The 27,240-nt window shown below is 44.6% G+C and overlaps 1 protein-coding gene and 1 pseudogene across 1 annotated transcript; one reads left to right on the forward strand and one right to left on the reverse strand.

Annotated features, from left to right (window-relative positions):
* Positions 1-2,619: 2,619 nt before the first annotated feature.
* LOC131753953 (U2 spliceosomal RNA) lies at positions 2,620-2,719 on the reverse strand (annotated as a pseudogene).
* Positions 2,720-6,481: 3,762 nt separating this feature from the next.
* UBAP1L (ubiquitin associated protein 1 like) lies at positions 6,482-27,091 on the forward strand. Its single transcript, XM_059057786.2, has 5 exons — positions 6,482-6,673; positions 17,904-18,518; positions 20,686-20,892; positions 24,662-24,763; positions 25,933-27,091. Exons 1-5 carry the CDS (start codon positions 6,554-6,556, stop codon positions 26,065-26,067), a joined length of 1,179 nt encoding a protein of 392 aa, XP_058913769.1. The 5' UTR covers positions 6,482-6,553; the 3' UTR covers positions 26,068-27,091.
* Positions 27,092-27,240: the final 149 nt, after the last annotated feature.

A 27,240-nucleotide genomic window follows, 5' to 3' on the forward strand; every position in this document is an offset into this window, starting at 1 on the left:
CTCTAATGGTGAGCAAAATACCAAATACTCCCTAATGCAGGTTTTGTGGGAGATAGATATTAATCCAACAATCGTAAAAAATGTGCCAAGTGCTTTGAAGGAGAGCTATGGTTCCATTAGATTGATTAGGCCTCCCACCCTTTTTTTCCCTCAAACGGTGTTCTGTAATGCTTTTAGGTGAAATAATATAAGATATCTATGTATCATATAGTAAGGGTAAGAATTATTCAGTTTATGTTTGTATATGCTAGGTCACAAAGTCAAATATATTTCATTCTATGGGGCACAGTAGAAAAAAATCTTAACCACTGTACTAGTTGGGTTGATTCAAGTTCAGGGGTCAGGGAAAGCTTTTTTGAGGAAATGCTGTTTCAGCAGAGCTCTGAAGAATTAACTAGTGGGAAGAGACAAAGAGGAGCATAGCAAGTATCTGGAGCAGCACACACAAAGGCCCTCTGAGGGGCCAAGAGACCAAGACAAGTTGAAGGCCATCATGGCTAGAGTAAGACAGCAAAGTGAAGGAGAGGGGGCCAGACACTGTAAGCCTTTAGAATCCCTTGTCAGGAGTTTGCTTTTACTCTGAGAGTAGGTGGGAACCACTGGAGGCTTTTAAACAGTGGAAATGGCTTAGTTTTCTGTTTTGAAATGATCATTTTCATCCCATTGTGTGGAACAGAATCATAAGGCATGAGAGGATACGTGGACATCAGTTGTCTGAGTGAGAGATAATGGGGGCTTGGATTTCCATGGTAGCAGTGGAGGTAGCATGAAATGGCTAGATTCCAGAGATTTAGGAGAGAAAACCTGGCAGGGATTTGAGATGGGTGGCAGTGAAGGAGAAGAAAGTATTGGGGATGAGTCCTAAGCTTGTGTGCCCCTTAGACGTTCCTTGAGACAAGGAATACTGGAGGAGGAGGAGCAGTTTGGGGGAGGGAAAGATCAGAGTTCACTTTGGGTATGTTGAGTTTGAGGCACCCTTGAGACATGTTGGAGGACATGCCTCAAGGGTAGTTGTGTTGTGAGTTCGATCTTAGAAGGGAACTGGAGAATTTAAAGTGTGAGTATTAGATTATTGAAGCTATGGGCAAGGATGAAGTCGTTTTGAGAGGATAGTGGACACCTTTAAAAAGTAATACTAGTGTCATTGTGGGGACTCCATCTAGACCAATTACTACAATCCCCACCTACCCAGCCCCTTGCCCCAGGCTCAGATGCAGCCACATGGGCACAGACCCATGGACTACTGATGGAAAGGTCCTGGATTATGCAGTTTGTTGAAGCTTGCATAGACTGGATTTCCTAATATCCCTATTGTCCCACCCTCACCCCATCCCTCAGACCCCTTCAGGGCTTTCTCTGCCTACTGAATGGCATTAGCACTCAGCCTGAATTTCAGCACCCTCCCCAGCTCCACCCCAATCTACCCTTCCATCTTACTGCAGTCAACTTCTCAGCACAAAGGACATACTTGAGTCAAGCAGCTTGTCTCCCCCTCACTCTGCCCTGCCTCTGCTCCCTGGCTTAAGCTGTTCTCTCCCTGGAGTTATGCTCTCCACCCAGCCTTTTCCCTGCTCACAGGCTGTTCTCCCACCCTCCAGGGTCCAGATCAAGTCCCATCTTTCCTGAAGTTTCCCCAACCCCCATAAGAACTAGAATATTCTCCTCCCTCTGAAGAATATGATCACTTAATGATCTGTACCTCTTATTTTGTATTTAGCAGATGCAGATGTGATTTTAGAATATGTTCATTTTAGAATTTGTTCTAAATAGAATATGTTCTAACTAGATCACGTGTTGCACTGTAGCCCTTGCTGCTATTAAGAGGTGTTTCCAGAATCCTCAAACTCTTAAATTACTCTAGAAGCCACTGTAATGCTGAGTAGAGAATATCTGTTAGGATGCAGATGCTGGGGCAGAGGGAAGGAAGCAGGAGGGTGGCCCTATACTTGCTCATTGGACAGGCAGTTCACACTTGGGACTCAGCACAACTGTGGTCCTTCCCCATAGCTAAAAATTCTAATGATAGCTGAAAATGTGAACAATAAATCTAAGAATGCCAAAACTTCCTAACTTTCATGTATCCCCTACAACTCCCTACACTCAAAGTTCCCCTGTAGGAACAGGTTGATGGGGCAGATAACTTACTGATCACACTGAAAGCTGTCTGATCCTGTAGCATAAAGACTCAGTGCCAATATGATGGGAAACTATCTCCCAACATGGGGTGGAGAAGCCTTTTGAGTCTTACATACAGTAGGACACTGACAAAAGAGGGCAGACAGTAGAAATGAGGGAATTAAAGGATTTGCCCATCTGGCCTCATTTGACCTCTCTGCACTCAGATTATCGACTCTACCTCCTCACATGATGCTCTCCTGTGGGTATGTATGGTGATGACCCCAGTGACCCCAAACAGCAGGGCTTTGCGCCATCCTGGTAGGGATGACATTGTATTGAGCCAGGGAGCCACTCCCTGGTGTGGGCTCCCTGCTAAGCCCTGGTTATTTGCAAAATGCCAGACTGTGGTCAGGAGTCTAGATTTAAGTGTATATTATAGGCAGTCATGAAATTGAATTATGTGAATGAGTTTTGTTTTGTTTTCTAAGGCAACAATATTTAATGTGGTCTAAAATACATAAAAAAGCAAATCCCTGGCTGTTGTAAATATAATTAAACTAAGATACTACACTTGATCTTAGCCAAAAGGCTCAGAAGCTATGTGTGAATTTTTAATGCTTAGATTTCAGCTTTAGTAGATATTGTTGACTAATAATAATTGACTTTCTCACCAACAGTGCATGAGAGTTCCAGATATTCTGCAACCTCATCAACACTTGATATTGTTAGGCTTTTAAAATTTTGAACTCTTTGTGTATGTGTGTGTGTGTGTGTGTGTGTGTGTGTGTGTGTGTAGTGTTATCTCATTGTTTTATTTTGCAGTTCCCTGATGACAAATGAGGTTAAACAACTTATATGTTTATTGGCTATTTGGATATTCTCTTTTGTGAAGTGCCTGTTAACATCTCTTGCCTATTTTGGGATCTTTTTCTTATTGATTTGTAGAAGTTTTTTGCATATATTGGATATGAGTTCTTTGTCAGATATGTGTGCTACAAATATCTTTTCCCCCTCTGTGATTTGCTTTTTCACTTAATTGTATGGTGATGAATGGAAGTTCTTAACTTTAATGTAACTCAATTTATCAATATTACCTTTATGGTTAGTCTTTTTTGTAACCTTTTACGAAATGTTTGCCTTTTCTAAGGCAAATAGGCAAAATGTTTGCCTATTTCTAAGGCCAAAAATATATTCTCCTATTTTATCTTCAAGCTTTTTTTACCTTTCACATTTAGATCTACAGTCTATCTGAAATTGACCTTTGTTTATTATATGAGGTAGAGGTCAAGGTTTTCTTTTTCTAGGTGAATATCCAGTTGGTCCAGAACCATTTATTAAAAAGACCTTCATTTTCCTACTGCTTTGCAGGGCCAGTTTTGTCATAAATCAAGGATCCAGATATGTGTAGATCTGTTTCTGGACTTTTTTTTTTCTGTTCTGTTGGTCTCTTTGTAAGCTCTCATGTCAATACCACACTGTATTAATTGCTTTCACTTTAAACTAAATCTTGACATCTGATAGTATAAATCTTCAACTGTGTTGCTTCTTCCTCATGATTGTCTTGGCTTTTCTTGGCCCTTTGCATTTTATTTAAATTTTAGACTTAGTTTGCCAATTTACACCAAAAAATGTGGTGGAATTTTGATACGTGGGATCTATAAATCAATTCAGGGAGAATTGATATATTTACAATATTGAGTCTTACAAGCCATGAACATGGTATGTTCCTCCATTTAATCTAATGTTTTATAGTTTTCTGTGTCGAAGTCTTATAATCTTGTGTTAGATTGAGTCCTAGGTAATTAATGCTAATATAAATGGTATCAATCTCTAATGAAAAATTTTTTTTAATTTTTTATTTTATATTGGAGCATAGTTGATTAACAATGTTGTGTTAGTTTTAGGTGAACAGCAAAGTGATTCAGTTATATATATACATGTATCTATTCTTTTTTTCAAATTGTTTTCCCATTTAGACTATTACAGAATATTGAGCAGCATTCCCTGGGCTAAACAGTAGGTCCTTGTTGGTTATCTATTTTAAATATAGCAGTGTGTATATGTCGATCCCAAACTCTAACGAAATTTTTAAAAGATAACGTTTACATGGTTTGTTTTTTTATGTAGAAATACAGTTGATTTTTGTATATTGACCTTGTATCCAAAGACCTTGCTAAATTACCTTACTATTCTTTTGGATTTTCTACATATAAATATGTCATCTAGAAATAATGGTGGGTTTGTTTCTTTCCAATCCTTATACTTTTGTTTTATTTTTCCCTCTCTTTTTGCACAGGCTAGTACCTCCAGTGCAGTGTTGAACAGAAGAGATGATGGGGACATCTTTGTTTCATTTCCAATCTTGGGGGTATCTTTTAATACTTCACCATTAAGTGGGATGTTTGCTTTAAATGTTTTAGAGATTTTCTTTGTTAGGTTAAGGAAATTCTCTTCTATTCTTTTTTTTTCATTTTTAAAATTTTATTTTATTTAATACAGCTGGTTCTTATTAGCTATCTATTTTATACATATTCATGTTTATATGTCAATCCCAATCTCCCAGTTCATCCCACCCCCCGTGCCCGCCCCACTTTCCCCCGTTGGTGTCCATACATCTGTTCTCTACAACTGTGTCTCTATTTCTGCCTTGCAAACAGGTTCATCTGTACCATTTTTCTAGATTCCACATATATGCATTAATATATGATATTTATTTTTCTCTTTCTGATTTACTTCACTCTTTATAACAGCCTCTAGGTCCATCCACGTCTCTACAAATGACCCAGTTTCATACCTTTTTATAGCTGAGTAATATTGCATTGTATATATGTACCACATATCCTTTATCTATTCCTGTTCATGGACATTTAGGTTGTTTCAATGTCCTGGCTATTGTAAATAGTGCTGCAATGAACATTGGGGTGCATGCATCTTTTTTTTTTTTTTTTAACATCTTTATTTGAGTATAACTGTTTTACAATAGTATGTTAGTTTCTCCTTTACAACAAAGTGAATCAGTTATGCATATACATATGTTCCCATATCTCTTCCCTCTTGCATCACCCTCCCTCCCACCCTCCCTATCCCACCCCTCTAGGTGGTCACAAAGCACAGAGGTGAACTCCCTGTGCTATGCGGCAGCTTCCCACTAGCTATCTCTTCTATTCTTTTTTTTTTTTTTTTTTTTGGGGGGGGCTGTATGTGGGCCTCTCACTGTTGTGGCCTCTCCCGTCGCGGAGCACAGGCTCCGGACGCGCAGGCTCAGCGGCCATGGCTCACGGGCCCAGCCGCTCCGCGGCACGTGGGATCCTCCCGGACCGGGGCACGAACCCGTGTCCCCTGCATCGGCAGGCGGACTCTCAACCACTGCGCCACCAGGGAAGCCCTCTTCTATTCTTAAGTTGCTAAAAATGGTTTATTGTTTCTTAAAATCATGAGTGGATATTGATTTTATCAAGTGCTTTTTCTGCATCTATGGAGATAGCTAATTATACACTTTTTCATTTTTATTCTATTGACATTTATCTTTATTCCCATTGATTAATTTTGGAATGTTAATCCAGTCTCTCATTCCTGAAATAAACTCAACCTGGCAGTGTTGTATTTTTCTATCCATAATTATTTTTGATAAGATTTTTGCATTTATTTTCATGAAATATCAGCCTCTAATCTTCTTGTCAGGTTTGGGTTTTTTTTTAACATTTAAAAAAATAAATAATTAATTAATTATTTTTTGGCTGCATTGGGTCTTCATTGCTGCACACGGGCTTTCTCTAGTTGAGGCTAGTGGGGGCTACTCTTCCCTGTGGTGCGCGGGCTTCTCATTGCAGTGGCTTCTCTTGTTGCAGAGCATGGGCTCTAGGTGGGTGGGCTCAGTAGTTGTGGCTCGCGGGCTCAGTAGTTGTGGTGCGTGGGCTTAGTTGCTCCGCAGCATGTGGGATCTTCCTGGACCAGGGCTTGAACCCGTGTCCCCTGCATTGGCAGGCAGATTCTTAACCACTGCGCCACCAGGGAAGCCCCCAGGTTTGGTATTAAGGTGATGCTGAAATCAAAACAAGTTAGGATGTATTCCTTCTTTTCTGGAAGAGTTTGTGTAATTTGATATTTCTTTCTTAACCATTTGGGTGAAAACTTGATGAAATGCTTTAGAACTAGTGTTGCAGACCGTGTTTTGGGAAAACAGTGGTCTAGAGAGCAAAACTTAAACGTGAAATAGTCAGTTGCTGTCCATTTGAATGCTCTTGTTTTATTCATTTCCTCCCTTAGGCAGCACGGGCCTTTCCCTTCCTGGCTCTGTGGGGCTTGGCTAAGTCACCACATAAGAGAGCAGTGAGCAATTTGAGACCTGAGCCTGGTCCTCAGGAATTTGCTCTCTCCCTGCCAGCAGGAGACCTGTCCCAGCCCTTCTCAGCCATCTCCACATTCCTCTGACAGAATGAATGCCCTGGATGGTGTCCCCTTCAAGGTGCCCAAGGGCTTTGTGATAGGCACGGAGCCCCTCCCTGGGCCAGAGCTCAGTGTCCCAGACTGCAGGGAGCTTCTGCTGGGTTCTATGGTAAGTGTATCTCTCTGTCTGTCTTCTCATCCTTGGGTCTGTGGGTCTGATGCTGAGCCTCATGAGGTCCCTTGTTCCTTGATTTTAACTGGCAGCCAGTCCTGTTCTGGTATGTTCTAGGAAGTTTAGAAATAACCCAAGAGGAAAAGATATTTCATGAAGAAGCCTAGTGTGTTGGTGTTGGGGTCTATTTAGTGGGTCTTATTTTAAGTTTAGAATAACTGGAAGGTTGCCTATATAGAGTGACTGAGAGTCATAGCAAGGATGCTTCCTCTGTTCTCTATCAGCCTGCTGCCAATTCTAAAATTCCACCATTAGAATCACTTTGTTGGGCTAAGATACTATCTCCAGAATCCTCCATTAAAATGCAGACAGTTACATGGGACACATCGGAAGGGATTACTATTCCACAGACCCAAAGCACATCTACCCTGGGGGCACCCTTGAGGCACCCCTTGCCCCACGGCTCACACACTGGGATATGCATCCAGTATATATGGTGGTATCACATACCCTCAGGATAAACATGATTATTTAACTTGCAAGTGAGTCAAATTTACTTGAAGATTTAGGAGGAAACCTAATGCATTTATATTATAACACAGATGTATCATGGGGTAGAAGGCAAAATTCACATGAATTTTTAAAAAATGAAAGAAAAGGATTACAGAGAACTGTGGAGCTGGCACTGGGTCTCTTGGGACTGAGTCCTCAGGCTCTTCTGTGCTCAGTCAGCGCTGTCTGTGGGCTAACTTTGTAGGAAAGTTTGAGGATCTAGTTCAGCTCTCACTCAATTTGCATATGAGGACCTGAGGCTCAGAGAAGGGAAATGATTTGTCCAAAAATAGTGGCAGTGGCAGGACTAAAACCCAGGTCCTGAGTCTAGATCATTTCCTGATAGCTAAGAGAAGGATTGGAACATGAGAGCCATCAGACAGATAATGTTCAAGGGCAAAAAAAAAAAGGGTTGTGGGAAGTGAGATGCAGAGAGCATAGTCCAGGAAGGAGAGGCATGGGGAGGGTCAGGTAGAGAGGCATGAGTGGCCTGTGGGGACAGGAGCAGGAGACTTATCTGCAGACCTTGGAGTTGCACTTAAGCTCCTTAGGACCCAGAACAGAAATAAGCTTTGTAAAGCCCAGAGCACAGTGTCCAGTGGCCCATGCTCTGTGGGGCAGGAGCTCTTGCTCTCCCCAGGCAGCCTGTGCTGTGGGCTCTCTGGCAGTAGGGCCTGTACTGTTGGGAAGAGGAACTTGCTTTACTAAACTCCAGGGGAGGTAGGCTATCACAACTTTTCCCTCTCTGCTGGGCTCAAGCCAAGCTGGGAAGAGGCTATTCTGAAGGTTACTTCTCAAAGCAGAAATGTGTACCCTTCTGCCAAGTCTATATCTAGTGTCCTAGCCCATGTGCTGGCCCTGGCTCTGCCTCCTATTCTCAGGGTGGGCATCTGTACTCCCTTGTGCCTGTTTCCCTTCCTGAGCCTCCATTTCTTTTACTGCTGTGGCAAATAATCAAATAGAGACTCCAAGTGTGATTTACAGCCTCTCCTGGTCAGTCTTCCAAATGTACTGGGCTGTATTCCCAGTGTTTGGAACTTGAAACACATTTACCCATAGCAACAAAGTTATAGATAGTACTTAGATTACCAGATGAACCTGTAGTGGCCTAAAGAGCAAAAAAGAAAAAACAGCTACCATTTATTGAGCACCTGCTATGCACCAGGCCCATGCTAGGTGCTCTTTATATGTTTACTCTTCTCTCTCATTTTTATGACCCATTTAGCACGTGGGTGTTCCTTCCCCATGGCACAGGAAACCAAAGTTTCCACCCAGGTGACCAACAGGGTCATGTGGCTTGTAAGTGACACAGCCAGGACTCCAACGTGATCAGACCCCAAAGCCCATGTCCACTCCCTGTACCCTACTGCCTTCCCAAGGAGCCTCAACAAGTCTGTGTTTTGTTGTTTCATCATAGTTTCATCATCCCTTTAATCAGAGTTAATTTCCCTTTTGCTGATTAAAATTTTTAGAAAGAAAATATATTCATACAGTTTGAAATGAAATATATATATATATATATATATATATATATATATATATACATGTATATATAGGTATAGCACAAGGGTCAACAAACATTTTCTGTAAAGGACCAGATAGTAAAAACTGGCAATTACTTAACTCTGCTGTTGCAGGGAGAAAGGGCCATAGACATTACAGAAAGTAGTGGATGGGTATGACTGTGTTCCAATAACACTTTATTTATAAAAACAAGGTTGGAGGTCAGTTTGGCTCCCAGGCAGTTTGCCTACCCTGAAAGAGTGAAAAGCCTTCCACTGACACCTTCCCATCTGTCCTGTCCCCACCTCTACTGGTGACCTCTGTTACTCATTTTAAAAAATGTATTCTTCTGGAGATTCTTATGTGTGTATATACAAGCAAATACAGCTATTTCCTCCTTTTTTACACCAAGGGTAGCATTTTATATACACTGTTCTTCTTGATTGTTTTCACTTTATATATATATATATATTTTTTTTTTGTTCTTTGTCTTTTTTTTGTTTTGTTTGTTTGTGATACGCGGGCCTCTCACTGTTGTGGCCTCTCCCGTGGTGGAGCACAGGCTCTGGACGTGCAGGCTCAGCAGCCATGGCTCACGGGCCCAGCCGCTACGCGGCATGTGGGATCTTCCCGCACTGGGGCACGAACCCGCGTCCCCTGCATCGGCAGGCAGACTCTCAACCACTGCGCCACCAGGGAAGCCCTTCACTTAATATATTTTAAGACCTTCCATATCAATACATAGAAAGCTTCTTCACTTTGTTTTTCGCTGTATTGCGTTAAATGAATACATCGTACTTTATTGAATGAATCCCCTCTTGATGGATAGGTTCTTCCCAGTCTTTTGCCATTACAAACAATGCTGCAGGGAAAGACTATGCAGATGTCCTTTTGAATTGAAGTGTATTGCCATATCGCCCTCCATAAGGGTTATATTGATTTACATCCAACCAGATCTCTACAAGGGGCCTATACCTCAGCTCCACTCCCCAACAGAGAGTCATAAGATGTTGGATCTTTGCCCAGGGATAGGCAAATGGTATCTCAGTGTAGTTTTATTTTGCCTTTCTCTTATCCTTAGTGAGGTTGAGCATCGTTTTGTGTGTTTAAGAGCCATCTGTATTTCCTTTTCTGTGGACTGTCCGTATCTTTTGTCCATTTCCCTGTTGGGCTGTTGGTCTTTTTCTTATCTATTTCTAGGCACTCCTATATTAGTCTGTGTTATCAGAGCTGTTTTCCTTCTACTTTGTCATTTGCCTTTGACCTTGCTTATGGGGTATATTTGCCATGCAGATTTTCACATGTGTGTGTGTGTACTTTCATGGCTTCTCAATTTCAATTCAGAGAAATGTTTTCCTACTTGAGGTTATAAAGGATTTCTCTCCTGTTTTCTCCTAGTACTTTTATGGTTTCATTTCATACAATTGAGTCTTCAATCCTTTTGGAATTCATCCTCATGTATGATGTGAGGATGGATCCAACTTTGTTTCCTTTCAGCTGACTAACACCATTTTTGAATAACACCATCTTCTTCCCATTGCTTGAGATGCCACCTTATTATTTACTAAGTCCCATAGATATTAATTTCTATTTCTGGACTTTCTGTTCTGTACCTTTAAGTCTATCTGTGCCAGTGCCTTAGCTTTAATTATTGAGGTTTTATAATATATATTAACACCTGGTAGGGCCAGTCCCCCTTATTTCTCTTTTTGTCCCCAGAATTTTTCTGGCTATTCTTATTGATTTGTTTTTCATATTGAAATTTAGAATCATCTTGCTTAGCTTCCACAAATCACAAGTGCTGGTATTTTTTTTCACGTCTTTATTGGAGTATAAATGCTTTACAATGTTGTGTTAGTTTCTGCTGTACAACAAAGTGAATCAGCTATGTGTATACATATATCCCCATATCCCCTCCCTCTTGAGTCTCCCTCCCACCCTCCCTATCCCATCCCTCTAGGTCGTCACAAAGCATCATGTTGATCTCCTTGTGCTATGGAGCAGCTTCCCACTAGTCATCCATTTTACATTTGGCAGTGTATATATGTCAGTGCTACTCTCTCACTTCATCTCAGCTTTCCTTTCTCCCCCTGTGCCCTCAAGTCCGTTCTCTACATCTGCATCTTTATTCCTGTCCTGCCACTAGGTTAATCAGTACCGCTTTTTAAAATTCCATATATACGCGTTAGTATACGGTATTTGTTTTTCTCTTTCTGACTTACTTCACTCTGTATGACAGATTCTAGGTCCATCCACCTCACTACAAATAACTCAATTTCGATCCTTTTTATGGCAGAGTAATATTCCATTGTATATGTGTGCCACATCTTCTTAATCCATTCATCTGTAGATGGACATTTAGGTTGCTTCAATGTCCTGGCTATTGTAAATAGTGCTGCAATGAACATCATGGTACATGACTCTTTTTGAATTATGGTTTTCTCAGGGTATATGCCCATATATGGTAGTTCTATATATATATATAGAACTACTATATATGGTAGTTCTATTTTTAGTTTTTTTAAGGAACTGCCATACTGTTCTCCATAGCGGCTATATCAGTTTACATTCCCACCAACAGTGCAGGAGGGTTCCCTTTTCTCCACACCTCTCCAGCATTTATTGTTTCTAGATTTTTTGATGGTGGCCATTCTGACTGGTGTGAGGTGATACCTCATTGTGGTTTTGATTTGCATTTCTCTAATGATTAGTGATGTTGAGCATCTTTTCATGTATTTGTTGGCCATCTGTATGTCTTCTTTGGAGAAATGCCTATTTAGGTCTTCTGCCCATTTTTGGATTGGGTTGTTTGTTTTTTCAATATTGAGCTGCATGAGCTGCTTGTATATTTTAGAGATTAATCCTTTGTCAGTTGCTTTATTTGCAAATATTTTCTCCCATCATGAGGGTTGTCTTTTCATCTTGTTTATGGTTTCCTTTGCTGTGCAAAAGATTTTAAGTTTCATTAGGTCCCATTTGTTTATTTATTTTTTGTGGTACATGGGCCTCTCACTGTTGTGGCCTCTCCCGTTGCGGAGCACAGGCTCCTGATGCACAGGCTCCTGATGCACAGGCTCAGCGACCACGCTCACGGGCCTATCCGCTCCGTGGCATGTGAGATCTTCCCGGACCGGGGCACGAACCCACGTCCCCTGAATCGGCAGGCGGACTCGCAACCACTGCGCCACCAGGGAAGCCCCCATTTGTTTATTTTTGTTTTTATTTCCATGTCTCTGGGAGGTGGGTCAAAAAGGATCTTGCTGTGATTTATGTCATAGAGTGTTCTGCCTATGTTTTCCTCTAAGAATTTTATAGTGTCTGGCCTTACATTTAGGTCTTTAATCCATTTTGAATTTATATTTGTGTATGGTGTTAGGGAGTGTTCTAATTTCATTCTTTTACATGTAGCTGTCCAGGTTTCCCAGCACCACTTATTGAAGAGGCTGTCTTTTCTCTATTGTATATTCTTGCCTCCTTTATCAAAGATAAGGTGACCATATGTGCATGGGTTATCTTTGAACTTTCTATCCTGTTCCATTGATCTATATTTCTGTTTTTGTGCCAGTACCATACTGTCTTGATTACTATAGCTTTGTAGTATAGTGTGAAGTCAGGGAGCCTGATTCTTGCAGCTCCGTTTTTCTTTCTTAAGATTGCTTTAGCTATTCGGGGTCTTTTGTGTTTCCATACTAATTGTAAAATTTCTTGTTCTAGTTCTGTGAAAAATGCCATTGGTAATTTGACAGGGATTGCATTGAACCTGTAGATTGCTTTGGGTAGTATAGTCATCTTCACAATACTGCTTCTTCCAGTCCAGGAGTATGGTATGTCTCTCCATTTGTTTATGTTATCTTTGATTTCTTTTATCAGTGTTTTATAGTTTTCTGAGTACAGGTCTTTTGCCTCTTTGGGTAGGTTTATTCCTAGGTATTTTATTCTTTTTGTTGCAATGGTAAATGGGAGTGTTTCCTTAATTTCTATTTCATTGTTAGTGTATAGGAATGCCAGAGATTTCTGTGCATTAATTTTGTATCCTGCAACCTTACCAAATTCATTGATTAGTTCTAGTAGTTTTTTGGGTGCATCTTTAGGATTTTCTATGTATAGTATCATATCATTGGCAAACACTGACAGCTTTACTTCTTCTTTCCAATTTGTATTCCTTTTATTTCTTTTTCTTCTTTGATTGCTGTGGCTAGGACTTCCAATACTATGTTGAATAATAGTGGTGAGAGTGGACATCCTTCTCTTGTTCCTGATCTTAGAGGAAATGCTTTCAGTTTTTCACCATTGAGAATGATATTTGCTGTGGGTTTGTCATACATGGCCTTTATTATGTTGAGGTAGGTTCCCTCTATGTCCACTCTCTGGAGAGTTTTTATCATAAATGGGTGTTGAATTTTGGCAAAAGCTTTTCCTGCATCTATTGAGATGATCATATGGTTTTTCTTTTTCTATTTGTTAATATGGTGTATCATATTGATTGATTTGCATATATTGAATAATCCTTGCATCCCTTGGATAAATTCCACTTGATCATGGTGTATGATCCTTTTAATGTGTTGTTGGATTCTGTTTGCTAGTATTTTGTTGAGGATTTTTGCATCTATATTCATCAGTGATATTGGTCTGTAATTTTCTTCTTTTGTGATATATTTGTCTGGTTTTGGTATCAGGGTGATGGTGGCCTCGTAGAATGAGTTTGGGAGTGTTCCTCCCTCCACAATTTTTTGGAAGAGTTTGAGAAGGACAGGTGTTAACTTTTCTCTAAATGTTTGATAGAATTCACCTGTGGAGCCATCTGGTCCTGGACTTTTGTTTGTTGGAAGATTTTTAATTATAGTTTCAATTTCAGTTTGATTACCTGTGATTGGTCTGTTTATATTTTCTAATTCTTCCTGGTTCAACCTTGGAAGGTTGTACTTTTCCAGGGGCTTGTCCATTTCTTCCAGGTTGTTCATTTTATTGGCATAGAGTTGCTTGTAGTAGTCTCTTAGGATCTTTTGTATTTCTGTGGTATCAGTTGTAATCTCTCCTTTTTCATTTCTAATTTTATTGATTTGAGTCCTCTCCTTCTTCTTCTTGATGAGTCTGGCTAACGGTTTATCAGTTTTGTTTATCTTCTCAAAGAACCAACTTTTAGTTTTATTGATCTTTGCTATTGTTTTCTTCGTTTCTATTTCATTTATCTCTGCTCTGATCTTTATGATTTATTTCCTTCTACTAACTTTGGGTTTTCTTTGTTCTTCTTTTTCTAGTTGCTTTAGGTGTAAGGTTAGAATATTTGTTTGAGATTTTTCTTGTTTCTTGAGGTGAGCTTGAATTGCTGGGAGCTTCCCTCTTAGAACTGCATTTCTGCATCCCATAGGTTTTGCATCATCGCGTTTTCATTGTTATTTGTTTCTAGGTATTTTTTTATTCCTTCTTTGATTTCTTTAGTGATCTCTTGGTTACTTAGCAGCGCACTGTTTAGCCTGCATGTATTTGTGGTTTTTACTGTTTTTTTTCCTGTAATTGATTTCTAATCTCATAGTGTTGTCAGAAAAGATGCTTGATATTATTTCAATTTTCTTCATTTTTCCAAGGCTTGATTTGTGACCCAAAATGTTATCTATTCTGGAGAATGTTCCGTGTGCACTTGAGAAGAAAGTGTATTCTTCCACTTTGGGGTGGAATGTCCTCAAAATATCAATATAAGTCTATCTGGTCTACTGTGTCATTTTAAGCTTGTGTTTCCTTATTTATTTTCTGTCTGGATGATCTGTCTATTGGTGTAAGTGAGGTGTTAAAAGTCCCCCACTATTATTGTGTTACTGTTAATTTCTCCTTTTATGGCTGTTAACATTTGCCTTATGTATTGAGGTGCTCCTTTGTTGGGTGCATAAATATTTATAATTGTTATGTTTTCTTCTTGGATTGATTCCTTGATCATTATGTAGTGTCTTCCTTATCTCTTGTAACAATCTTTATTTTTTATTTTTAAAAAACTTTATTTTTATAAATTTAAAAATTTTATTTTATTTATTTGTTTTTGGCTACATTGGGTCTTTGTTGGTACACACGGGCTTTCTCTAACTACAGTGAGTGGGGACTACTCTTCATTGTGGTGGTTTCTCTTGTTGTGGATCACGGTCTCTAGGTGCACAGGCTTCAGTAGTTGTGGCATGAGGGCTCAGTAGTTGTAGCTCACAGGCTCTAAAGTACAGGCTCAATAGTTGTGGTGCACGGGCTTAGTTGCTCCACAGCATGTGGGATCTTCCTGGACCAGGGCTCAACCCCATGTCCCCTGCCTTGGCAGGCGGATTCTTAACCACTGAGCCACCAGGGAAGCCCCCGACAGTCTTTATTTTAAAGTCTACTTTATCTGATATGATAATTGGTATTCCAGCTTTCTTTTGATTTCCATTTGCATGGAATATCTTTTTCCATCCCCTCACTTTCAGTCTGTATGTGTCCCTAGGTCTGAAGTGGGTTTCTTGTAGACAGCATATATAAGGGTCTTGTTTTTGTATCCATTCAGCCAGTCTGTGTCTTTTGGTTGGAGCATTTAATCCATTTACATTCAATGTGATTATTGATATGTATGTTCCTATTACCACTTTCTTAATTGATTTGGGTTTGTTTTTGTGGGTCTTTTTCTTCTCTTGTGTTTCCCACTTAGAGACGTTCCTTTAGCATTTGTTGTAAAGCTGGTTTGGTGGTGCTGAATTCTCATAGCTTTTGCTCATGATTTCTCTGTCAAATCTGAATGAGAGGGCTTCCCTGGTGGTGCAGTGCATAAGAACCTTCCTGCCAATGCAGGGGACACGGGTTCGATCCCGTGTCCCGTGTCCCGCATGGACACGCCCATGCAACACAACTATTGAGCCTGCGCTCTAGAGCCCACAAGCCACAACTACTGAAGCCCACATGCCTAGAGCCCATGCTCTGCAACAAGAGAAGCCACTGCAATGATAAGCCCGTGCACTGCAATGAAGAGTAGCCCCTGCTCACTGCAACTAGAGAAAGCCTGTGTGCAGCAATGAGGACCCAACACAGCCAAAAATAAATAAATAAAATATTTTTCTAAACAAAAGACTCATTAGTCACCTTTCTTAAAAAAAAAAAAATCTGAATGAGATCCTTGCTGGGTAGAGTAATCTTGGTTGTAGGTTTTCCCCTTTCATCTCTTTAAACATGTCCTGCCCCTCCCTTCTGGCTTGCAGAGTTTCTGCTGAAAGATCAGCTGTTAACCTTATAGGGATTCCCTTGTATGTTATTTGTTGCTTTTAATATTTTTCTTTGTATTTAATTTTTGATAGTTTGATTAATATGTGTCTCTGAGTGTTTCTCCTTGGATTTATCCTGTATGGGACTCTCTGTGCTTCCTGGACTTGACCAACTATTTCCTTTCCCATGTTAGGGAAGTTTTCATCTATAATCTCTTCAAATATTTTCTCAGACCCTTCCTTTTTCTCTTCTTCTGGGACCCCTATAATTTGAATATTAGTGCATTTAATGTTGTCCCAGACGTCTCTGAGACTGTCCTCAATTCTTTTCATTCCTCTTTCTTTATTCTGCTCCCCGGCAGTTATTTCCACCTTTTTATCTTCCAGCTCACTTATCCATTCTTCTGCCTCAGTTATTCTGCTATTGATTCCTTCTAGAGTATTTTTAATTTCAGTTATTGTGTTGTTCATCACTGTTTGCTCTTTAGTTCTTCTAGATGCTTGTTAAACATTCCTTGTATTTTCTCCATTCTGTTTCCGAGATTTTGGATCATCTTTACTATCATTTCTCTGAATTATTTTTCAGGTAGGTTGCCAATTTCATCTTCATTTATTTGGTCTTGTAGGTTTTTACCTTGCTCCTTTGTCGTACATTTTTTTTGTCGTTTCTTTCTTTCTTTCTTTTTTTTTTTTTTTGATGGATGAGGCTGTATTCCTGTCTTACTGGTTGTTCAGCCTGGGTCTTTGGATCCTTTTATTCCTTAAGTCCTGTTGACTGTCTCATTATCTCTCAGTCTCTTTCTCTCCATGACTGCCTCATCAGTTCTGAAGTTGTCTTTTTCCCTCCTCTGTCCTTCACAACCCACTTATTTTGCTCCAATCTCTTTCTCTGTCCATTTATTCTGCACACACTTACAAATATCCCGTTGGGGCCAGAACTGCCCTGGGCCCTGAGAATACAGAGAGAAATAAGGTACACTCAGGGAGCCACACCTAGAACAGCTAAGTTATGTTCCTCTCTCCAACATAAGGGTCATTCAGGGGTGGGAGGGGGCAGTGCCTGTCTGCCTTTCTGCCTCCCATTTTCCCCACACACATCACTTCCCCCAGCCTTAACTGGCCATCATGGAGCACTGAAATTGCCTTTTGAGAATATATTTTTTAATGGAGTTTTATATTTCCAGTTCTAAATTTTAATGGTAGGTGCCGGGAATATTTTATTTTTGCCTCATTTACAAACTCTCAATTTAGATGATTTATGTGGGCTCCAGATTTATTTTTTAGGTGGCTTGATCTGTAGTGGAGAAAGCACTACAGTCAGATGGACAGAAGAATCCCAGCTCAACCACTCACCACTAATCTGACCATGAGCAAATTAAATTTTCTGAGCCTCATTTTGGTAATCTGGAAATAGGAATAACATTAGGACCTACTAAGTAGAGTTCAACAAAAATTAGCGATTTTTACATTTCCTGGGCACCAAAGTAACCTCGGATGGCAGCGAATGGGATAGGGGCAAGTACCACTCTACAGAGAGGTTGGCAGGCCTGGGCCGGCCTCCAAGGTCAACTGCTCAGTGACAAATGATGCTGGGCTCAAGTGAAAGCTTCTTTGCTAAGAACAAGTTTTGTTGGAGAATTTTTTTAAGCCCCTGTTGTTCAATTATATACTGAATTGCAAAGGGACTTAGATATTTGTTTTCACTGTTTCAGTCTATTAACCTATTCCTCACTTTGTCCTTCCTGCATAGTTTGCCATTAAATTGTTATTGATATCCATCCACCCCAGTGCTAGCTAAAACCAAGTGTGAGGGTGGGCTGCGATGAATGCCTGGGGCTTAGAATCAGAAACTGTCCAGGCCTGGCGAGTCTATGCCTGAATAGGTTCCCCAGAGGCCAGAAGGTAGGGGTGCGCCCCTGGCCCTGGTTTGACTGGCAGAGCCTCATGTAGCCTTCTTTCCACAGCACGACTTCAGCCTGGAGAGGAGGGCACTCTTCTGGGTGGAGGCTGTAGTCCGGGGACCCTGCCTGGTCCAGTGCAATGCCCCCGGGGCAGCTTCAGCCCCTCCCGCTTGGCTCTTGCTGGTCAGCCCTGAGCAAGGGCTGGAGCCCATGCCTGCCGCAGCCGAAGGTCCTGAGGCCAGACCGCAGGAGCATCCTGAGGAGGAAGAGGTGGAGGAGAAGGACCAGGATGAGGAAGAAGCCTCCTCTGCCATGGAGGAAGAGCCGGATCCCTGCAGCCCCCAGCCCAGCCCCTCAGCGAGCCCCAGCCTGGGCCAACACCGGTGCTCGCTGGACGTGCTGCGCGGCGTGAGGTCGGAGCTGGCCGGGGCGCGGCGTCGGCTCTCTGAGTGCAGGCTGGTCGCCCGCCCCCGCAGTCTCCTGCACCGCATCCGCCACCGAGCTCTGAGCCTCTGCCCTGGCCCCGCGTCAGCCCTGGGCCCGGCACTCCCGCTCCCCAGCGCCCCCACGCCGCCGCCGGGCCTCGAGCCATCGCTCCCCAGCACCCCTGCACTGCCCCCGCGGCCCTCCACGGCTGGCGCCGTGCCCCCGCTGCGGAGCCACAGGCCCGCGGTTGCGGTAAGGAAACTGCCCCCTTGGCCGAGGCCACAGCTCAGCAGTGAGGCCCCCCGCAGTCTGGGTCCAGCCTGGTTCGAAGCCTCGGTCCCCTCCTCTCCGTGCTCCTCCTCCCTACCTGCTCTCACCTGGCCCTATACCATGCAGTCCTTCCTGCGGCCCTTTGCCTAGAATATTCCCTGCTCAGAGGTCCCTAATCCCTCTGTTTCTCACTGTGCCTTCTTTGCTATTAGGGCACATGTCACAGTAACTGTCTGTCTCTTCCAATGGAATATGATTCTTCTAGGGCAGCAACTGGTTCGCATTTATGTTTGTTTCCACAGCACCCAGCAGCACACTTGGCCCATAGGGGGTGCTCAGTGAATGCCTGTTGAATCAGTGAACGCGGCTCAGATCTAGGGCTTCCCACCCAGCAAGGCTTGCTGTAGGATGGGTGAGCGGAAGACTCAATCAAGGAATATTCACTGTACAGTTACTTCCTTAAAGAGACTGGGTTGGAAGAGACCAGGTCAAACGCACAGGACAAGGAGAGTTGGGCAAGGAAGTGTGAGACAAGGCAGCACTGTACAGTGGGAGGAATCAGGTATTGAGAGAGAGGTGAGGGTTGCTGCAGGATGGGAAGGCTTCAGGACAGAGGATGTGTACCAAGAAGAACTGGGAGCAGATATGAACATATGCTGAAGCCAATGAAGCTTAAGCCTCAGGCCCCTCACTAGCTCCTTCCAAGGCCTTGTACATAGTTTTATATCCATAACTGTGTCTTTTTTCTTTAAGTGGTCCAGATTGTGTAAGTATCAAACTCCACAAAACCTGGATCTGGAACAGATGGGTTAGGTCAGGATTAGTAGCAGGAGGTGGCAGTTAGGCACAGCTTTCTTCCCCCCAGCAGTTCCACAGTCAGGCCAGGAGATGCAACAGAATAAGGCCAAGGTGAAATTAAATCCAAAAGACAGATTCAAGGTCTGTCATTTCCCACTCACTGCTGTGTGAGCTTAGGCAAGTCACTGAACTGCTCTGAGCCATCTCTACCTGTAAAGTAGGCAGCAACCCCTCACACAGTTATTTAGAGTGAACAGAGAAGAGACTGTGTAAACTGCACAGGCCACACCCACATCACGGACTAGCTGCTGATGCCAGAATGGCTCTTCCCTGGTCCCAGTTAAATTTAACTCTAGCAACAATCCTACAGCGCGGTTGGGGGGAGGATGGGACAGATGTTCTGAAGAGGAGGAAACTGAGGCAGAGAGCAGGTAAGAATCTTTTTCAAGGTCACAAGAGTAGACTCAAATCCTAAGATTTGCATGTTTTTCACCTGGGATAAAGAGTAGATCCTAGGATGAGGTCATGGCAGGGAAACCCCTGAGAAGATGAGGATGGGTGGGGAATTCACATGTCACATGCACTCTGCTCCTGAAGTCAGGGCAGCAGCTAGGCTTTTCTTGGGGAGGAGGGGGGGACAGGGCATTATGTTTGGGGTTAGCAGATGGGTGCTTCTTCATGGGGGACAGGTTAGGGGTGATGCCAGCCAAGCCAATTGAAATAACTTCAAGCCACCCTCCTTAGTCCAGGGTCTCTGTGGGTTTCCCCAACACCACAGCTGTACCCAGTTCCTACCCTACTCCATGCCCAGCCAAGCCCCAGCCAGCCAAACTCAAGAAGGAAGATCTGGCTGGGAAGATCATCCCTGCTTCCCCCTTACTAAGGTGTGGGGTAAAGAACCCTGGATTTGATTCTGAGTAGGGTTCAGGTACCAAAAGTGTGTTGCTTACCAGGTCATTAACTTGTCTGAACCTTGACTTCAATATCTGTAAAATAGAATGAGCCTATCATATTTCTCTTTCAGGGTGGTTTTAAGCAGTAAGTATTATGATCTACTGGCAGTTTCTGTATGCCAGGCCCTTTGCTAATCAGTTTTCTCACCTTGTCTTATTTAAGCCTTGTAATAACCCTGTGAGGTATCTGGTTTGATTGCCTCCATTTTACACATGAGTAAACTGAGTAAACAGTGGAGAGCTGGGATTTGAATCTAGGTCTGCAAGACTCCAAGCTCCTCACAATATTAGCCCCTACACTCTGGAGAGGGTGATACATAAAGGCATCTTTGAAAATGTCCTGCCTAGCCAGGTGTCACCTCCATGGTAACTGACACATCCACTTGTCTGTGTTTCAGTCCCTCAGCTCGCATACCTGCCTGCCACCTCCTGGGCAGGTGCCCCAGCCTCTCGCCACCCACAGATTGCACCCTGATTCTGCTGACTTGCTGTCCGCCCTGAGCCAGGAGGAGCAAGACCTCATCGGGCCAGTGGTCGCCCTGGGGTATCCCTTGCACAGGGCCATCATGGCTCTACAGAAGACTGGGCGGCAGAGCCTGAGCCAGGTGAGTGGAGGACCCAGAACTGGGGGGCTGTGGAGCTGGAGCCCAGTGAGTGGCCACGCTCTTTTTATCTTCAACTTGAAGATATTTTATGTTTTTCTCTAGAGGCAGAATTTCAGCTTGGAATCAGTTATTGGGGGTTGTGAGCAAGTTTCTAGACCCTAATGCTACCACCTCCATAGGAGTTTATCAGGAATCCCCATACCTACTTGGGGAGTCTCAATATTCTATTCCTGTTCCAGTCTCTGCCCCAGATACAGAAGACTGAAGCTTTGGGCAGCCACGAATCTCTTCAGAGCTGCCCAATAACACTTTCTGCAGCAGGAGAGATGTTTTATTCCTGTGTTGTCCAATACAGTAGCCATTAGCTATATGTGGTTCCTTGAAATGTGGCTAGTATGACTGAGAATTTTAATTAATTATAATTAATTAAAATTTAAAGGTAAATAGCCACATGTGGCTACTTGCTACCATATTGGATGACACAGCTCTAACCACTTCCCTCAACAGTTTATCCGTACCCATATCCATCTCTCTCTCTTTCCATCTACCTATCCATCAATCTAGTCATCAGTATTTGCTGAGCACTTCTTGGGTGTTTAGATGCAGCTAGGAGCTGTGGGGAAAACCAGTATTGTAGGTTAGGTTCCCCAGGAAGCAGACTCCAGTAGAGTTTGGCATACAGGATATTTATTAAGGAGACCCTTGGGAACAACTTCTGGGTAAGGGAAATGACAGAAGCAAGGATGGGTAGAGGGAGAGGTTGAGCTTTGTAGACCCAGTGACAGCCAACCCCACAGCTCGGAAGCATATATGGCCCTTCAGAGTTGTCCTAATTGGGGATGAGATGGTCAGGCCTTCATACTTCTGCTTCAGTCAGTCACCGATGTGGGAAGAGGGTGACTTGAGAGAAGTGATTCTCTGCAGCTAAGGCATTTCCTGAAGGGACAGATAGTTTCTGTGTGAGAACCTTCCAGGGCAGCACCTTAGGCTGATCTGAGATTTAAGAAGTTGCCTCCACCTTCAGCTGCCACTGAAAAGCCAGGACCTTGGCCAAGAAGCTGTCCAGGAGGGCTGTGAGGGGCCAAGTCCATGGTAGGGGACTCTGACATATGTCTTGAGTCCCTCCAGACCCTGTGACAAGGCTGAGGTCTCGGGCCATCACTGTGGGGGTCTGAAGATTAGCTGGAGGCAGCACAGGGCACTGGCCTCCCTGTGGGTGGGCTGGGAGAATCTCACTGCATCAGGAACGTTGTGTTTCCAGACACAGACTGACCACCTGCCTGGTGAGTCTTCTTCCAGTGAGCAGTCAGGGGCCAGGCAGTAAGGGGGGGGGCCTGAAGGGCCATTGGATGACTTCATCTATCCTCCCCCACAAAGTTAGTATTCCTCTCTGTTCTCTGAAGCTCCACCATTAACTGAGCATCTCCTTTGGGTTCACAGCCCTTCTTCCTTTGAAAGACAAACACTACAGTAAATCCTTTTGAAAAGAGATGAATGACGGATGGTCCAGGAGGGAGGGCATCAGGTGATAGAGACAGGGCACTTGGAAGAACCAAGGAGAGAGGAAGAGATACAAAAGATAAGCTTTGTCCATCACTCCTTCCTTCCTTCCACAAGTATCGATGTGTCCACTGACTTCCTGCAGGACAGGTGTGGGTGGCATGTGTGAGGGTCCATAGGCCAGGCCCAGACTTGCCATGGGATTCTAGGCACATCAGATCCCCTCTTTGAGCCTCAATTTCCCCATTCACAGAATGGAGGGGAATATGTGTTTATAATCAATAACTGCTGGAGGTCCCATCCTGGAGTCTGATGGTGACATCCTCACCTACTGTGGGGCCTGAGATAGGCCTGGTAACTGACCAAGCAGGAGAATCCTTACAAATGCAGATTCTCAGAACCTACTCTGCAGAGTCCCAATCAGTGGATCTGGAGTGGGCCCAGGGCCCTATGTCTGCAGATGGTTCTGATATGCATGGTTCTGATATGCAGCCTGGCTTGGGTCTACTAGTATGGACTGAGTCAGAGATTCTCAACCTTGGCTGCACACAAGAATCACCTGGAGAGCTCTAAAAGTCCCAGGGCCCAGGCTGTCCCCCTGACCAGTCATATCAGGGCCTCTGGAGGTGAGCATCAGCAGTTTATGGGTAGTGATACTGAGGCACCAGTAGTTTTAAGGCTCCCAGGTAGCTACAGTCAGCACCAAGGCTGAGAACCTTTGCTGTCGATGAACCAAGAGGTGAAGGGAGCATCCCCCATCTGCCCTGCCCCTCTTTTCACCTTCGGAAACCATGTCTACTTTCAAGCCAGCTCAAAGCCCCTCCTCTAGCAGCTGGCCCCCCGATGGACAAGGCACTGGCCAAGAGGTCAGGTGACCTGAGCCCTAGTCCTGGGACCTGGGGCAAGCTGCCTGCTCTGCCTAGACTTCAGTTTCCTCAATTGTGCAAGGAGAGCTTGGTTAGGTGGTTTTCAAAATGTGCCCAGAGCAAGGTCCCTGAGGTGGGGGCGCTGGACTCTGGGCTCCCTCCACCTCCTGCCCACAGTTCTCCCAGAGCAGCTTCAACCTTACCCTGTTACTGTTGAAGCCCCCTGGTGCTTGGACAGTTCAAAAGCTAAAACAGTTTGAAAACCATTAGTCTATTATGATCTGTGTTTTCTGCCCAGTTCTGAAGGTCTGCAGAAACCTGACCTGTTTCTCCTCCACTTATATCCGTAATTCTAATCATCTGGAGCCTTCACTTGGCAGGCTCCCTGTAAATCCTGCTTTGATCTGCCTGGCACTCATGTTTTCCTGAGCTGTAAGCTCCCGGAAGGTAGTTCTTAATTCATTTTATAAACACAGCATTTATACATTTATTGAGCTCCTTCTGCCTGCCTACCATGCTGGGTTGTAGAAACACAGTGGTGAACAAGACTGACACAACTCTTCCCTTGTGGAACAAAAAGTTTGTGGATGAGAAAGACAGTAGAGCAATTACAAAGCTGTATGTGAGGGGAAGCATGGGGTGCTCCCTGGTCGAGATGGGGGCGTGGGGAGAGGCTCCCCAGGGAAGAGGAGTGAGGCTGGCGCTGGCCTTGGCCTTGGAGCCAGATGTGCAGGAGTCCCGGGGTGCTGAGGGAGCAGCTGGGCTGCTGACAGAGGTAAGTGGGCCACTGAACCTGGGTTGGGAGGCAGCACTTTATCCTGAGGGCAAAAGTAGCCCCTGATGACTAAGCAGGGAGTGGCTGGAAGAGGTGTTCCACCCTGTGGGTCCTCCACTGTCCCCTCCCCCTTCCAGTGCTGGTGCAGGACTGTTGCAGAGAGTGGGGCCCATGGGGTCCTGGATGGCAGAGATGTTATGTGTCTGGCTGTGGGTGGGGTGCACAGCTGTGGGTGGGAGAGGAGGTTATCTTCTCACAGGTGGGTGCTCACCAGGGAGGGTAAGCATCCTGGGTGGGTGGTGGGTAGATACCTGTGTTTGAGCCCTGGCCCATTCCCCATTTAGGTTCTAGGAACACCTTAGCCCACCCTGACAGCCCTCTTCCTGGATTCCAGCCCCCAGCTTGGGACAGTTGGTGAGGCTTTGCTGTCTACCTGTCCCCAAGGGAGGGCTCTGACCCTCTTCTGTTGGCTCATGGGTCTCTGGGGCCACGTTGTGTGTGGCAGGTTGCCCAGTGAGCCTGGCCCTGAGCTCAGCCTTAACGAGGCCCTTGGGTGCCTCCTCCACCCCATCTGCTGCCCCTGCCACCCCTCTTAACCTCCTTCCCTCTGTGCCCCTTTCCGGCCCAGTTTCTCAGCTACCTTAGTGCCTGTGACCGGCTATTGCGACAGGGCTACGAGGAAGGCCTGGTGGATGAGGCCATGGAGATGTTCCAGTTCTCCGAGAGCCAGGTCAGCAGGGCCTCCAGCCTGGGCCCCCGGGGAGGGGAGGTGTGGGGTGCACACATGAGCCTGGTGTGCCGGGGAGGACCAGTGCCAGAGCCAGCCTGGGGGCCACAGGAGACAGCCTGCTTGCTCAGCCCTGGGGAGAAGGAGGCAGCCCAGGGAGATGGGGCACCGGGAAGGCAAGAGGACCCAAGGGGAAGGGGAAGGGAAGTGGACCCAAGAGGAAGGGCAGGGGTAAGGGAAGGGGAAGGGGTAAGGGAAGGGGAAGGGGAAGGGATAGGGTAGGGGAAGGGAAGGGGAAGGGGTGAGGGAATGGGAAGAGTAGGGGAAAGGGAAGGGGAAGGGATAGGGTAGGGGAAGGGGAAGGGAAGGGGAAGGGGAAGGGGAAGGGGAAGGGGAAGGGGAAGGGGTGGGAAGGAAGCAGGAGGGAGGGCTTTAGTGTTATTTAACTGAATCAACACAACAAACATTGACTTTCACTCCTTGTCAGACACCCAGATAGGAGCCAGATAGGTAGCAGAAAGGTGCTTGAACTCTTTACTCGGGGAGTGTGCCGCCTACCTGGAAACCCAGAATGCATGCGGCTGTGGTCCCAGTAGGAGGACATTCTAAGTGCCTGATGAATGTGACCTGTCCACAACTGGCAGTTGGCCCAGGCCCAGCAGTCTTCACAGAGGCTGAGGGAGGGATGCAGGGGTGGAAGAGATGCCGAGGAGGAGGAGCGAGGAGGGGCAGGGAAGTTTCAAGCACTGGGGCCGGAGGAGGAAGGCAGGTAGAGGCTGTGCTGTGTGAGACCTTGGCAGGGTTTGGGGCCTGGACAGAGACCCTGTGCTGTGCATCCTCTGGGCACCAGTATGCAGCCTTCCTCTTCCTGCCCCAGTGCAGCACCCGAGCACAGGGTGCCAGGAGTGAGCCAGAGTGGGGAAAGAAAGCCGGACTGAGACAGCTGGCAGCTTGGCTGGGCTCCCTTTCCTTGGCACAGGAAGGGAGGTTTGAGCCCATGTCTCTGAGGTACAGGGAAACCACAGGTGCTGCCCAGGATCAGGCTCACCTGGCCTGTGGGGGGGTCACAGCTTTATGGGGGTATGTACAGTGGGCACCTGGGAGGGGGCTCCTCAGGGCAGAGGCCCAGCCTCACAGAGTCCCCCACACCATCTCTGCCTCCTGTTCCTCAGGCAGGGGAGTTCCTGCGCCTCTCAGAGCAGTTCAGCGACATGGGCTTCCAGCAGGACCGGATCAAGGAGGTGCTGCTGGTCCACGGCAACCGCCATGAGCAAGCCCTGGAGGAGCTGGTAGCCTGTGCCCAGTGACCCTGGACGCACCTCGCAGTGCCTCGCAGTGCCCATGTATCCCTGGCAGTCCATCCTGACTGTATTATGAAGACCACATAAGAATAACAAATTGATGCATACTCGTAAAAATGCAAATGATGCCAAGGGTGGGAATAAATACTGTAAGAGGCAAAATTTTACCCATCTTAGAATCAACTGGGACTCTTTAACAAAAAGATAGATTAACAAGGGAAAAATAAAAGTTTATTAATGCATGCGGCACACATCATGCCTGAGAAACTTCAGTGAAAAGTAACTCAAAATAGCAGTTTAGAACTCTGGCTTATATAACATCTTCAACAGAGAACAATAAATTTGTAGAGAAATGACAGGACAAAGGAAAACAGTTTTAGGCTTCCAAGGATGGCAAACTGTGGGAAGGTAAATATATGGGAGGGAACTAATGGAGTAAGGTTTGTTTGTAGGTTCCCCTGGTACATTTCTGGGCTGACAAGAATCTGTCTCCAGAAAAGGAGAATTTATATCCTGGCTTTAAGCAGAAAAGAGGGGAAGGGTAGAGAGAATTTTTCCTGCATTTGCTGCTTCTTAATTGCCTTCAGCTCAAAATAATTATGTCAAAGAGACATATTTTGGGGTGACAGTCTGGTTTCCTTCAATACCAAAAGAATCAGCTAAAAGAGTTAAAAGTGGTTCCTTGTGGGGAGGGACAGATGGAGTTGCATAGGTGAGGAACTTTGTGTTTTCATATAAGCTGTGTAAAATGACCTATATTTGATTCTTTAAACTATGGGCATTAGTAACTTTGAGTTTAAGAAAATTAAAACAAATAAATGATGTGCAGTTCTTTGGGTCCTGTAGGTTTCTGGTCTTGGGGTGCAAAGAATATCTAACTGTGGGTCAGAAGACCTAATTCTGATTTTGGTTCTGCTGATGACTGGCTTAAGACCTCTTTGGGCCTAAGTTTCCCTAGGATAAGTGGAGTGATTAGCCCTGACAGCTATCCATAAGAATGCCCTGGGGAGTTTGTTAAAATGTCCAAGGCCCCACTCCTGGATAATCCGATTCAGAAAGTCCAGCTTGGCAGCACGCGGGAATCTGTTTTGTTTTTATAACAGGCTTTCTGGAGATTCTTTCTTTTTCTTTTTTTAATTGATTTTTTGGTTGTTATTGTTGACCCCCTTCACCCATTTC

This window comes from Kogia breviceps, chromosome 3, assembly GCF_026419965.1.
Source record: "Kogia breviceps isolate mKogBre1 chromosome 3, mKogBre1 haplotype 1, whole genome shotgun sequence".
Lineage (NCBI taxonomy): Eukaryota > Metazoa > Chordata > Mammalia > Artiodactyla > Physeteridae > Kogia > Kogia breviceps.